This window comes from Corythoichthys intestinalis, chromosome 2 (genome assembly GCF_030265065.1).
Source record: "Corythoichthys intestinalis isolate RoL2023-P3 chromosome 2, ASM3026506v1, whole genome shotgun sequence".
Classification (NCBI taxonomy): domain Eukaryota; kingdom Metazoa; phylum Chordata; class Actinopteri; order Syngnathiformes; family Syngnathidae; genus Corythoichthys; species Corythoichthys intestinalis.
Window position 1 is genome coordinate 19,628,710 of NC_080396.1, and position 14,436 is coordinate 19,643,145.

Sequence of the window (14,436 nt, forward strand, 5' to 3'; positions counted from 1 at the left end):
ATTTCAGACTATTTATGTTGCCTTCCACCCTGCAGATCTCTCGCACACCCCCATACTGGATGTAACCACCGACCATGATTTTGCCACCATCAAACTTCTCGATGTTTGTTGTTTGAAATCTCGGATCCATGCGGTCTCCAGTAGGTCTCCTGCAATATTTGTGGTGACTGTGGTGTAATTCAGTGTAAGATTCATCTGAAAAATCCACTTTTTGCCACTTTTCCAGCCTCCATCGTTTTGACAGGCTGTGGGCCTTGACAAATGCCACACGGTTTTTTAATTGTCTTTTGTTTAATGCTATTTTCTGGGCACTGATTCGACCATGGAGGCCATTTGTAGACAGAATTTGACAGACTGTTCTGGTTGACACAGGGACTTCAGGTGACCAGGTCTTGTGGAGCTCTGCTGCAGTGGAAAAAGGGCTGGCTTTGGATTTTCCAGCCAAAAACTGGTCCTCCTGAGCAGTTGTCTTGCTGGGTCTGCCTGACCTGGGCTTGTCAAAAACATCTCCAGTCTGTTCATATCTTTTTTTTTTTTTTTTTAATCCTAGGTACTTGACCCTGAGACACATTGAAGGTGTCTGCAACATCTGCAGTGGATCTGGTCTTCAGGCTCTTGATAATTAACACTTTGGTCTCAGGAGGAATCTTAGGCATCTTGTCAGAGGTCAGGTTGCAGTTGATGTGGCAGTCTAGTGCACTGTGGTTCTTTTTATACACACCTGAGGGTTAATTGATCCATTATTAGTAACAGGTGAAGCTTTAATCTGGGATTGTGTGCATTATTTGAAAAGGCGACAAGACTTATGTCTTTGCAAAAATTTGACTCAATGGGCTTTACCAAGCTGTAAACATCAGAACACTTTTCAACAGTTTTGTTTGGCACCAAAATTTTATTCCAAAACCTGTTGGTATTAAAATTATCAATTTCTTGTAAGAAAATATTGATTACAAATATATTAGAGGGACACTTCAGGTCCATGTGTATGCAAGCGACAAGATTTTTTATCAGGTACTGTACTTATTTTTCCCCCTTCTGTCATTGTTTGCATACTATCCTCATTAAAATATGAAACCCTTAAATGTTCGGGTGGTTTTAGATAAAGCAGACACTGTTTTTTTTTTTTTTCATCTGTGTGTTTTTGACAAAGATAGACTCGCATGATTTTATGCAGAAATGTGAGGAATTCCAAAAGATTCAGATACGTTTTCATACCACTGTATATTTGTACTCTCCATTTACGCCAGTAGCGCCACAGCTCGACCTACAGTATATCTAAGGCTTTTTGTACGATCTGTTATTTTCATTAAAATATTAATTCAGTAGTACTAGTGAAATTGTATTTTGAAAGCTTTGTTTCCAGTTTTGGCCACTAGGTGTCTACCCGACTCCAGACTGTAGGTGACACATTGGGCGCTGTTCAGTAGAGGAAGAAGAGGCAACCACAACACCTTCAAAGGTAAGACGACGTTCAAAGAACAACCTTTCAACTTTCAATCAAACGCAAGAACATTCATATATAGGTTACTTTGAAATTATCGCTCAGTATCTTACATTTTAAGCGAGTTTTCCTTCAAAGTGTTTCTGGATTCTAAACGTCTCGAGCGACTTGAGTGGCTAACGAGAGTTAGCTGAACTGCCGTCAAGGTGTTTTTTTTTTTGTGTGTGTAATATGTTTTATTTTCAATGTCTCCGAAACTTGAAAGCAAATACGCCGTCGTTGAACGCGCTGTAAACCAGTTTGCGGTTTAAAATGTCAGAACTGCGTTTTCAGGACCGTCCTGTATTTCTCTTCACAACTTGATTCTGTTTGGAACTTTAAAACTTAGCACTTCGAGCTAAAAGGTAAGATTTGCGGAAACGATTGTTTGAATGGCACCGATTTGATTCTAATATACAAATGCTAAGAAATGAACTCGTGTATTTCCGTAATAATATCGCGTGAACGTTCTGTTCCCAATCCCTACAGCCTCGGAATTGACGCTACGTGTCGACATTCTCGTTTATTGTTGACTTATTTTTGCTTGAGAGCTAATTTCTAAGTGACATTACTTTTATATGTTTTCAATAATTTTCATTTTTGGCGATGTTTTTTTTTTTTTTTTTTTTTTTTTAAGACTGGTTCAATGTAAACAATGCAAGTTCACGTCTGTGTCATTTTTTTTTTTTTTTTTTACAGAGGAGAAACGACATTTTTTTAACATACTTTTGTTTTTGTAAAGCTTGTCTAGTGGTCTCATGTTTTATTACAAGGTTGATTGATTGGCTGCCATTGGCAGGACAGACGTCCAATCCATTTTGACTGGGAGGGCTTGAAACGATTGTCAAATCAGTCAGTCACATTGAATTGGACCTCTATCACTGTCAATGACAATGAATGAGTTAATACAGGGGTGTCCAAACCTTTTGCCAGATTTGGTGTGGTGTAAATGTGGGGGGCCAACCTTGGATGATGTCCATTACGTAGAACAATATATTTAAGCACATTTTAGCAAGCCATTCTGTGTGTCCCATTTTCTTTATTATTTTTTTTCATTGATAATTTCAACAATCTCGAAACTAGCCTTTGAGGCGTTCTCTTTTGACTCTCGGCCTCTTGCAGAATACTGCTGCTGTGAAATTAAACTAGCTTCAAGTTGCTTCAATTTCTCGCTGCGTATCTTCCCTGTAATCTTGTCATACATGTCAGCGTGTCTTGTTTGGTATTATTGCCTCACATTGAACTTTTTAAAACAGCTACTGTCTCTTTGCAAATGAGGCAGACCGAGTTGTTGCATATTTTAGTGAATAAATAGTCCAATTTCCACCTATCCTTGAAGCGTCGGCCATCGCAGTCAACTTTTTTTTTTTTTTTTTTTTGTTAATTGTCGCCATTTTAGAAAATTGGGAGTAAAGGATCACTCGGGGTAATGTTGCTTAGAGTGCTGCTGCCTTTTAGTGGGTAAATGAGGAGCAGCATTTAGTGTGTAAGCTACTTCATATGCTGGTAGCAGCACTGCTGACCTATTTACCGTATTGGCCCGGATATAAGACGGCCCCGATTAAAAGACGACCCCCTCTTTTTCAAGACTCAAGTTTGAAAAAAAAAGACTTTTTGAATACCAAATTAATTTTTATTCAGAAAATAATTACAGTACATCTGAAATTATTATAACAATATATTTGAGAGAAAAAGTATGTTATTTTGCCTCATTCAAATCTTAATATCTGGACATTTAAATGTGTAAACTAAAGTGCAATCACATTTGTAAATGAATGGCTTCTGGTTTTTGAAATGTAAATAAACCAATCTATTGTGATAAAACAACAACATTGCAATAACTGCATTAACCATCAAAGTGAAGTCTAACTGTAGTCTTGAAACATCTGAATAAGGAAAAACATTGTAATAAAATAATGCAAACTGGTTAAACTTGAAAGTAGCTGAGATCTGTCATGACAGAACATAGCTTCAATGATATCTGGCGCCATCTAGCATCGTAAATGGCTATAATGTCTAGACAGCGAATATAAGACGACCCCCACTTTTTCAGTCTTATTTCAATGCAAAAAACACCGTCTTATATTCTGGCCAATACGGTGTGCGGTCCAGACGAAATTGATTCTATTACAGAGGCTGGGGGCCAGATGAAATTTGACCGCGGGCCGCATTTGGCCCCCGGGCCGGACTTTGGACATGTCTGAGTTAATATACCCTTTTCTTTTGCTGGCATATTTGACTCACTCTGAGTAGGTGAAAGATGCATGTATTTTTAAGCAATGTTTATGTACCGTAATTTCCGGATTATAAGACGCTACTTTTTTCCTCCATTTTGAATCCTGCGCCTTATTGTCCAATGCGGTTTATTTGTTGATTTATTTGGGTTAATAGGTAACACTTTATTTGACCGGCGACATAAGACCGTCATAATTATGACATGTCATGGGCATTACTGAATGCTTATGACAGATGTTATTAAGTGTCATCCAGCAAATTATGTCACAAACGCCATTTATGTCCAGCTTGGCACTTATACATCCATTCAAAAGTGTGATAATTTGCCAGATAACACTAAATGACATCTGTTACAAGCATTCATTAATGCTCATGACAGTGTCATGTCATAATTATGATTGTCTAATGAGATGGCGTGAAAGTGGTTAGAATTTCTTGACAGAACTCCCCGATGTGAAGGTCGCCACGGAGCCAGAAATTTTATTAATTTATTTGGGGGGGGGGGGTAGAGCAGGGCGGTAAACCGAAAATTTACCGTCACCGAAATTCTTAACGATGACCGACGTAATTTTGACCATGTCGGTAAATTCGGTAAATTAATAAAACAAGAAAATATAGTCTTTTCATCCCGCTTTGATTCTGTGTTGTTCGTCTATGTTCATTCCCCTTTAAGAAACAGTCAATGGGCTTACGTAGGGAGTCACGTGATCATCAAGGAGCCAATCAAACAAAAGCCCGGTAAGCTAACGCTAGCAGCTAACGCTACAAGCAAAACGTGATGGAGTGTGGCTTAAGGGAGGTTCACCAAACTTTTAACCGACATTTAGTAGACTCTTGGTGGCATCCAGACGGGCTTTCACCCGCTGTCCTCCCTTGTTCTCACGATTTCCGGAGATGGTGCTTTCAGTGCTTTCTACTGGTAGCCAGGCTAACGCTAGCTAGCGGCTAATGCTACAAATGAACGTGATGTAGTCGGATAGCGGCTCTAACCTTGTCAAAACGGCTGAATTTAATGAGTGGATTGGGCACGGACTGCATCTAGCAATTACTATGTGGCGTTATTTTGTATCTGTCTGTGTGTGATTCCTCTGATAGCTTTTGTGATGGTAAAGCATTCAGCATAAAGTACAATCCAACGGCGAAACTTATAATGACCGAGAAATGGCCCCAGCTATTTTTCTGTATGTGCTTATTTCTGTGTCATTATTGCTATCATAAAATCTTAAGCGTTTCATTTGAAGAAGATCAATATAGCTTTAATGTGTGTGTGTCTCTCTCTGTTTGTTTGGGGGTTCATTTGTGCGTGCATTTATTAAAAAATGCACTGGGGGGGGACCCTGAAACCATAATGTAAACACTTGTATTTAATAATTATGTCACAGCAGCCATTAGCAATAAGTTGTCTTTTTGAAGTGTACTGTTCAAGCTGCAAGTCATTTGTGTTACAATGACATGTTTGCACAGGCATATTGATTTTGATAATGTACATTGTTCAAGTCCTACACGTTGTTATAAATGTTCATACTTGAATTCTTATTGCTTACATTACATTTTTCTAAACTTAATGTTTAGACTGCATGTACAATTGTTAAATACAGTATATGAAATTGAATGCTGGTAAATAAATCAACAAGAAACAGTTAATCTGTATTTCATGCATTGATTCAGATTTTCAAATTATATAACGGTACGCTTGGGCGAATTTATCGTCATTTATCGTTATCGAGATAAATCTGCTCAATTTATCGTGATACATGTTTAAGGCCATATCGCCCAGCCCTGGGGGGGGGGGGGTCAAAACTACTGAAATGCAAAGAAAAATGTTTTGATCAGTTATTTCTATAACACATACAAAAACTGACTTTCATTCAAAATTGTATTTTTTCAATAATTTGCTAAATAAGAGTTAACAAAAAAAGCTCTAACCCCAGCCTCCATCTCCAAATTTTTATTTTCTCTCATTTCCTCACATACTAAATGCCAAATCTCAATTTTAACTACTTAAGAACATAGGATGTATATTAAAATTAAAGATAATGTAAACATTTACTTTTTGTTGTGTTAATAATAAAGGTATAAGTAACATACATTCAGAAAAATAAGTACAAATGACATATTATGCAGAGTGAAATGGAATATATTTTGAAGATTGCGCAAACATTGACTTTTTTGAATCATAAGGAAATGAATAAGTAGCCTAACATAAATGAACAAATAAAAATCCAAAGTGCACATTGAAATGAACAAATAAAAATCCAAAGTGCACATTGACAGCTAAGATGTTCTGAACATCCCCATCAGAGCAAATAAAACTAAGTATGATAAATAGGCTACCTTAACTCTTTCCTTGCTCTTAAAGTTTTGATCCATTTTCTGTTGCATTGCCCCCTTTTTTAAAAAAATCTTATTCCGGAACTGCCTTCCGGCCCTGAATCTTATACCGGAACTGCGTTCCTGACCGTTCCCGTCCACTTTCAACCCTGCTAATGAGTCTTATGGCGCCACTGTCAAATAAAGTGTTACAAAATACCATGACTAGCTATTAATGAAACAACTAGAACAGTAACTGAAGAAATACTTAGCACAGAACATGAATGTTGATTATTTACATCTGTAGCGCTGCAATGCATGCTAGGAGGCAGGTTGGACAACAACAGTGTTGACAGCAAGTGGCAGCAGAGGTTGACTGTCTCACCCAAGGGTGAGGTGATGGCCAATTGACGTTTCTTGAAGCAATGAAGTAGAGCTGAAATGAATACTCAAGCAACTCTAGTAACTCGAGTTTAAAAACTGATCCGAGTAATTTTATTCACCTCGAGTAATCGTTTATTTTGACAGCTCTAAGCATCACGTTTTGCTCAGACTACTTTTCATGCGGGACAACGCGCTGATGTCACGTGCGTAGAGGAAGAAGCAAAAAAAAAAAAAAAAAACTTACTGCAGCCGACAGCCGCTACAAACGACGCCATCCATCCATCCATTATCTTCCGCTTAGTCCGGGGTCGGGTCGCGGGGGCAGCAGCTTTAGCAAGGAAGCCCAGACTTCCCTCTCCCCAGCCACTTCAGCCAGCTCCTCCGGCGGGATTCCAAGGCGTTCCCAGGCCAGCCGAGCGACATAGTCTCTCCAGCGTGTCCTGGGTCGACCCCCGGGCCTCCTGCCGGTGGGACATGCCCGGAACACCTCTCCAGGGAGGCGTCCAGGAGGCCTCCGAACCAAATGCCCGAGCCACCTCAACTGGCTCCTCTCAACGCGGAGGAGTAGCGGCTCGACACCAAGCCCCTCCCGGATGACCGAGCTTCTCACCCTATCTCTAAGGGAGAGCCCAGACACCCTGCGGAGAAAACTCATTTCGGCCGCTTGTATCCGGGATCTTGTTCTTTCGGTCACGACCCACAGCTCTTGACCATAGGTGAGGGTAGGAACGTAGATCGACCGGTAAATCGAGAGCTTCGCCTTTTGGCTCAGCTCCTTCTTCACCACAACGGACCGGCGCAGAGTCCGCATCACTGCAGACGCTGCACCGATCCGCCTGTCAATCTCCCGCTCCCTCCTACCCCCACTCGTGAACAAGACCCCAAGATACTTGAACTCCTCCACTTAGGGCAGGATCTCATCCCTGACCCGGAGAGGGCACTCCACCCTTTTCCGGCTGAGGACCATGGTCTCGGATTTGGAGGTGCTGATCTTCATCCCAACCGCTTCACACTCGGCCGCGAACCGCCCCAGTGAGAGTTGGAGGTCACGGCTTGATGAAGCCAACAGCACCACATCATCTGCAAAAAGCAGAGATGCAATGCTGAGGCCACCAAACCAGACACCCTCAACGCTTCGGCTGCGCCTAGAAATTCTGTCCATAAAAATTATGAACAGAATCTGTGACAAAGGGCAGCCTTGGCGGAGTCCAATCCTCACTGGGAACGAATTCGACTTAGTGCCGGCAATGCGGACCAGACTCTGACACCGGTCGTACAGGGACCGAACAGCCCTTACCAGGGGGCTCGGTACCCCGTACTCCCGGAGCACCCTCCACAGGACTCCCCTAGGCACACAGTCGAACGCCTTCTCCAAATCCACAAAACACATGTGGACTGGTTGGGCGAACTCCCATGCACCCTCAAGGACCCTGCCGAGGGTGTAGAGCTGGTCCACTGTTCCACGGCCGGGACGAAAACCACACTGCTCCTCCTGAATCCGAGATTCGACTTCCCGACGGACCCTCCTCTCCAGCACCCCTGAATAGACTTTACCGGGGAGGCTGAGGAGTGTGATCCCTCTATAATTGGAACACACCCTCCGGTCCCCCTTTTTAAAAAGGGGGACCACCATCCCGGTCTGCCAATCCAGAGGCACTGTCCCCGATGTCCGCGCAATGTTGTAGAGGCGTGTCAGCCATGACAGCCCCACAACATCCAGAGCCTTTAGGAACTCCGGGCGGATCTCATCTACCCCTGGGGCCTTGCCGCCGAGGAGCTTACCAACCGCCTCAGTGACTTCAACCCCAGAGATCGAAGAGCCCACCTCAGAGTCCCCAGACTCTGCTCCCTCAAAGGAAGGCGTGTCGGTGGAATTGAGGAGGGCTTCGAAGTATTCTCCCCACCTACTCACGACGTCCCGAGTCGAGGTCAGCAGTCCACCATCTTCACTATACACAGTGTTAATGGTGCACTGCTTTCCTCTCCTCAGACGCCGGACGGTGGACCAGAATTTCCCCGAAGCTGTCCGCTTGGCCAGCCGGTACCTGTCAGCTGCCTCCGGAGTCCCACAGGCCAAAAAGGCCTGATAGGCCTCCTTCTTCAGCTTGACGGCATCCCTTACCGCTGGTGTCCACCAGCGGGTTCGGGGATTGCCGCCACGACAGGCACCAACCACCTTACGGCCACAGATCCGATCGGCCGCCTCAACAATGGAGGTGCGGAACATGGCCCACTCGGACTCAATGTCCCTCACCTCCCCCGGGACAAGGGAGAAGTTCTGCCGGAGGTGGGTGTTGAAACTCTTTCTGACAGGGGATTCTGCCAGACGTTCCCAGCAGACCCTCACAATACGTTTGGGCCTGCCAGGTCTGGCCAGCAACTTCCCCCACCATCGGAGCCAACACACCACCAGGTGGTGATTAGTTGACAGCTCCGCCTCTCTCTTCACCCGAGTGTCCAAAACATGTGGCCGCAAGTCCAATGACACGATTACAAAGTCGATCATTGAACTGCGGCCTAGGGTGTCCTGGTGCCAAGTGCACATGTGGACACCCCTATGTTTGAACATGGTGTTCGTTATGGACAAACCGTGACGAGCACAGAAGTCCAATAACAGAACACCACTCGGGTTCTGATCGGGGGGGCCGTTCCTCCCAATCACGCCCCTCCAGGTCTCACTGTCATTGCCCACGTGAGCGTTGAAGTCCCCCAGTAGAACGAGGGAGTCCCCAGAGGGGGCGCTCTCCAGCACACCCTCCAAGGACTCCAAAAAGGGTGGGTATTCTGAGCTGCTGTTTGGTGCATAAGCGCAAACAACAGTCAGAACCCGTCCCCCCACCCGGAGGCGGAGGGAGGCTACCCTCTCGTCTACGGGGGTAAACCCCAACGTACAGGCACCAAGCCGGGGGGCAATAAGTATGCCCACACCTGCTCGGCGCCTCTCACCGTGGGCAACTCCAGAATGGAAGAGTCCAACCCCTCTCGAGAGGATTGGTACCAGAACCCAAGCTGTGTGTGGAGGAGAGTCCGACTATATCTAGTCGGAACTTCTCTGCCTCACCCACCAGCTCAGGCTCCTTCCCTGCCAGAGAGGTGACATTCCATGTCCCAAGCGTTAGCTTCTGCAGCTGGGGGTTGGACCGCCAAGGCCCCCGCCTTTGGCTGCCGCCCAACTCTCTACGCACCCGACCCCTTTGGCCCCTCCCACAGGTGGTGAGCCCATGGGAAGACAAACGACGCCGACGTTGCTAAATACTAGCCCGCACGATGCTACGTTGGTAGCAGGTAGCGTCTGATGAGTCTCATAGAGATCACATGTATGTTGAACTAGATGCGAAATTACAGCCTCAGCCGCATCTGGGCAGCGTTAGTAAACAGCCGCCATCTTAAAGCAGTAGAGCGCTAAGCGCTAAAAAAGGGCGCTAAGCGCTAATAAATAAGATTAACGTTACTGTCACTAGCTCACGTAACGTTAGCCCTGCGGAGGGCTAGGCAAGGCAAATTTATTTATATAGCACAATTCAACACAAGGCAATTCAAAGTGGTAGGTTTCTATTAATTATGACCACTGTCGATGCGTGGCTAACTTGTCTTACATACAGGCTTTAACATAACATAGCGTTGTGGAGTCATGAGGGTGTAAAATAAAAAAACTCAAGAATGCTAACTATCAATTTTAGCTCAGTAGTCATTCCTGGATAAAACACCAAGTAGCACTGGTCCCTAATGTGCTCCAGTACAGCCTGTATCATACATTTATTTTGATCACTGCAAAAACTCAAAATCCTATCAGGATTTACAGTTTAGACTAACGTAAAACTTAACTAGAACTTAAAAATGGCTTGACACAAATAGAAATTCAATTGAAACAAGTGTGAAAAAATCCCAACTTTTAAGTGATGTGTGTTATCAAGCGTAATGGCATTTTTATGTATTATATATGTATACTTTTAATAAGATCTAAAGGTTTTTCGAGTGAAAGCAGTGAATTAGTCTTTTTTTTTTTTTTTTTTTTATGTTAGTTACATCTGAGATGCAATTGTTGGCTGTTTTTTAACAATATACATCGAAAATAAAGACATTGATTGACTGAAAATGGTTCAAGATTAGATGAAATGTCTTGTTTTCTCATGTATATTTATAATTGCTCTTCACCTAAAAATATATTCATTTTATCCGATTACTCGATTAATTGATAGAATTTTCAGTCCATTACTCGATTACTAAAATATTCGATAGCTGCAGCCCTACAATGAAGCTCTGGCTGCAAAGCTTCATTGTTTCATGGTGGCTCATTTAGTCTTATGACAGTCGTATGATGTTGCTGTCAAATAAAGTGTTACCGGTTAATATCTTTTGGTGTAAATATCCCATAATACAGTTAGGACAGCTGCGGCTTATAGTCCACCGCGGCTTATTTATGAACAAATGTCGTTTTCGTGCCAAATTTGGTGGATAGCCGCTCATAGTCAGGTGCGCCTTATAGTGAGAAAATTACGGTATATTTTTGAGCATTCTACCATAATGTTATTGTGACCTAGAACTATGTACATGGTGTGACTCCACCTAGTTCTTTCACATTTCCTTTTTGTTTCTTCATAAGTCTGCTGTCACAATGTCTCACACTTTCCTTCCTCTTTTTACACATATGTGTTTGTATGAAATCATAGTCTCGAGGTTTCTCAAACTCAATGCAGAACTGATCAGATCTCTGCCTTTGTCGTTCACGACACTGGATCCACCTCACTCGGTGTGCGTGTCTTGTTTCAGGTAAAGAATGGCAATGACGGGTCAGAGCTCATGCTCCTCCATGAGTAACCACACCAAGGAACGGGTCACCATGGCTAAGGTGACCTTGGAGAACTTCTACAGCAACCTCATTGCCCAGCACGAGGAGAGAGAGATGAGGTAAAAGCGATAAGTCAGTGTAAAGTGTGGACACAGGATGATAATAATTAGTGCTGGATGATATGACATACATTGCCAAAGCAAAAGTCAGTTATGTATCATCTTGAGTTCATTTTATTACTATATAAAAATACACAGAACTCTACTATACAGTGCCTATTTTTCTTAAATAAAGGAAGCTGAAGGCCCACTCGATGTCCCTATACCATGGGTCTGATGAATCCCTACGCAACACAAAGGTGTTGCGTAAATAGAACACAGTTCACGCATTGGCTGTCATTGATGGCGATAGACCTCCAATCCATTTGAAATGGGAGGACTGATGAATGAATGTTTATTGGCTGCCACACTGTCTTCCAATATCCCCAAGCACTCATAAAAATCTGTAGAGTGTCATGTGTATTACAAGTAGCCTATTAGATAGAACTGATATATATTTCTGTACAATTGAAGAAAAGATTCTTGTACCCGGAGGCCAAAAAAGTAGTCAATTGTAAAATTGTCATCTCAGGCAGAAGAAACTAGAGAAGGTGATGGATCAAGAAGGCTTGGCCGATGAAGAAGTAAGTCATGATATGATTTTATACACCGTATTCAGACTATGAGTAACACTGACTATAAGTCACACCAGCCAAAAAATGCACAATGAAGAGAGAAAAAAGTTAAACTGGTTTATAAGTCGAATTTTCAAGGGGAATTTTAGTTTGAGACCAATACTCAGCATTATATATTCGTGGTGGAAAACACTCAGGTGACTTGAAGTTCCGCTGTGAGACCCCCAAATTGGCCAAATTTCGAAATTGTTCTATATGCATGTGTGATACATCATTGGAAAGCTTAACATCAATTTTCTGGGGGAAGAATTTTTTTGAACAGGAGGGCATTTAAAAAAAAAAAAAAAATTTAAACCCTAAACCCGAACTCGAGGTGAGAGCGTGAGAGCATAATTAAAGACGTCATGATTTTAACAAGACATTATCGCGTACTTACCTTGTTTCGATCCAAGCATGTCCCACCGAGTGTCAAGGCACAGCTGTGAATGGCCACGGCCGGACTTTGGGGGTTTTTGTGGGAGAAACACGGTAATATAAGAAGGGTCTCAGACATCAAGGAGTGGTTGAGAATTTCTATTTTAAATATTTACCCTTTTAAATGTTTTTTGTTTTTTTGTTCGGATCGATTATTTAACATCTAAAATATCGGAGAAAATGCGTCTAACAAAAAAAAATATTTAATTTCGCGATAGTTACAAGGTATTTTTTCCATTGTGACGTAATTTGTTCAAAACATGCGAGTGAATAATCTTTTAAGTTTTTTTTTTTTTTCCAAACTAAATGTATGATCAATTAATGATTCTAAGCTAAAAATGATACATTTCGAATAATAAATCACTTCTTTTTATGGCTGGGGTGAAACGAAAGCAGTTGTGTGGTGTCTGTAAACGGGGGTCTCCAGTAGGGATGTCTCGATCCAGGTTTTTGCACTTCCGATCCGATACCGATATAGTTTTGCACTTCCGATCCGATACCGATACTGGCCGATACCGATACCGGCCTATCTGAGCATGTATTAAAGTTGAAAGTTATTTAGCCTCCTTACTTAGTTGTCAGACTCATGTTTAAAAGGGTTTTAGTACTCTTGATAACAACTAGCCAGCTGAATTAGGTGAATTTGAATAACACACAATGGTTGGTAACAAGAAACTGACCTGTTTATTCAGTGACAAACACAAAACATTATAAATGACAAACAAAAATGGCATAGCCAGTCAGTAAAACGTGCAAATAATATTGTAAACTGTCAGTGGAAAATCCCACAAACCCCCCAAGCTATTAGATGCTTTTAATGTTTCGTGCATTAGTTACAAAAATTGTATAAAAAGCCTCTCAGGTTTAAATAAACGACTATTTCAGTATCAAGTTTACATTTTAAAACGGTAAATAAAATACTCCAGTCCCCATTCTGTATCAGCAGCTTTGAACTACATTCAATTAATAAAATTTTGCGAATCAACTGTTTAAGTTGTTAAAATTGTTCCCGTTATTCCATAATTTCCCTTCTGTCTACTATTGACATGTGAAAGTTTTAAAACTGTTTTGAAGATAGATTCAAGTCAAGATTTTGCCGATTTAGGAGTATACTGCTCCCCTTGTGTGTGTAAGCGGACACAAGTTCGCAGCAAGCCAAACTCCATTCAAAAATGAACGCGGGAGTCAGGAAGTAGCATCCAAGCTCCAGGTGCTTTTATTTAGCTGCACTGTCACATCCAAAAATGAACCCAGGTGAAACTAAAAGAAATAGAATGTACAGAACGAAAATGATTGACAGGTTTGACTATCCATATGCTATATATGTCAAATATATACGAAGCCAATTCCCATACAATGCCTCTCAATATTCTAATATGCAAATGAAGCATGCAGCAGGTGCCAAAGTTTACAAAGTGGTCAAAACGCTCCAAATATGGCACATAAATCGCTAAATACTATATATAAAAAATGTTGTACTTACAGACGATGCCTTCGAAGGCGCAAACAACACGACAAGTTTAGGATAGCGTGAGCACAGTAAACAATGCTGCCCAGCTCTCGTCAAACGGCGGACTGACGAAACGACTACAAACATGGCCGCCGCGCTACTTCTTTCCTGTCGGACGGCTGTCAAAATAACAGCAGGAACGAAAAATGCACATGGTAAATCGCGAAATGAAGGGCAGAACAAGGAGTATTTTAGATAAAAAGTTAATTAGGTTCGCTTGAACACTACAACAGCCTACAAGGGAAGTCTCCTGCTTTAAGATGGCGGCCGTTTACTAACGCTCCTAGTTTTCACTGCATGTGTATGTCGCTAAATGCTTGATTAGGTTGGTTGTATTATAACTTCTTATAGCTTTACCACCACGCTTGACTTTATTGTGGCATATGTTGCACTCTGCCTCTTCGTCTTTGTCGTCCTTTAAGGTGAAATGATCCCACACAGCTGACATTTTTACAGATAAAGTCTCTCGGTAAATTGGGAGACGGTAATGTAGTGTGTTGAAGGTGTGCCCTAAAATGCGGCCCGGATTTTAGGGAAACCGAAGCAAAAACTGGAATGGATTATGTATATCGGTGCGCTGG

At 42.3% G+C, this 14,436-nt stretch overlaps 1 protein-coding gene across 4 annotated transcripts in view; it reads left to right on the forward strand.

Annotated features, from left to right (window-relative positions):
- The first annotated feature begins 1,360 nt into the window (after positions 1-1,360).
- Positions 1,361-14,436, forward strand: part of stk38a (serine/threonine kinase 38a) — a 29,717-nt gene continuing 16,641 nt past the window's right edge. For 2 of the 4 annotated variants that reach the window (XM_057825243.1, XM_057825217.1), the window contains exons 1-3: positions 1,361-1,459; positions 11,180-11,317; positions 11,829-11,880. In XM_057825243.1, coding sequence (XP_057681226.1) covers positions 11,187-11,317; positions 11,829-11,880 — 183 coding nt within the window. In that variant the 5' untranslated portion in view covers positions 1,361-1,459; positions 11,180-11,186. Of the gene's footprint in view, positions 1,460-1,486; positions 1,648-1,668; positions 1,846-11,179; positions 11,318-11,828; positions 11,881-14,436 lie in introns of those variants that run through there. The other 2 variants (XM_057825236.1, XM_057825226.1) reach the window with 2 other exon arrangements.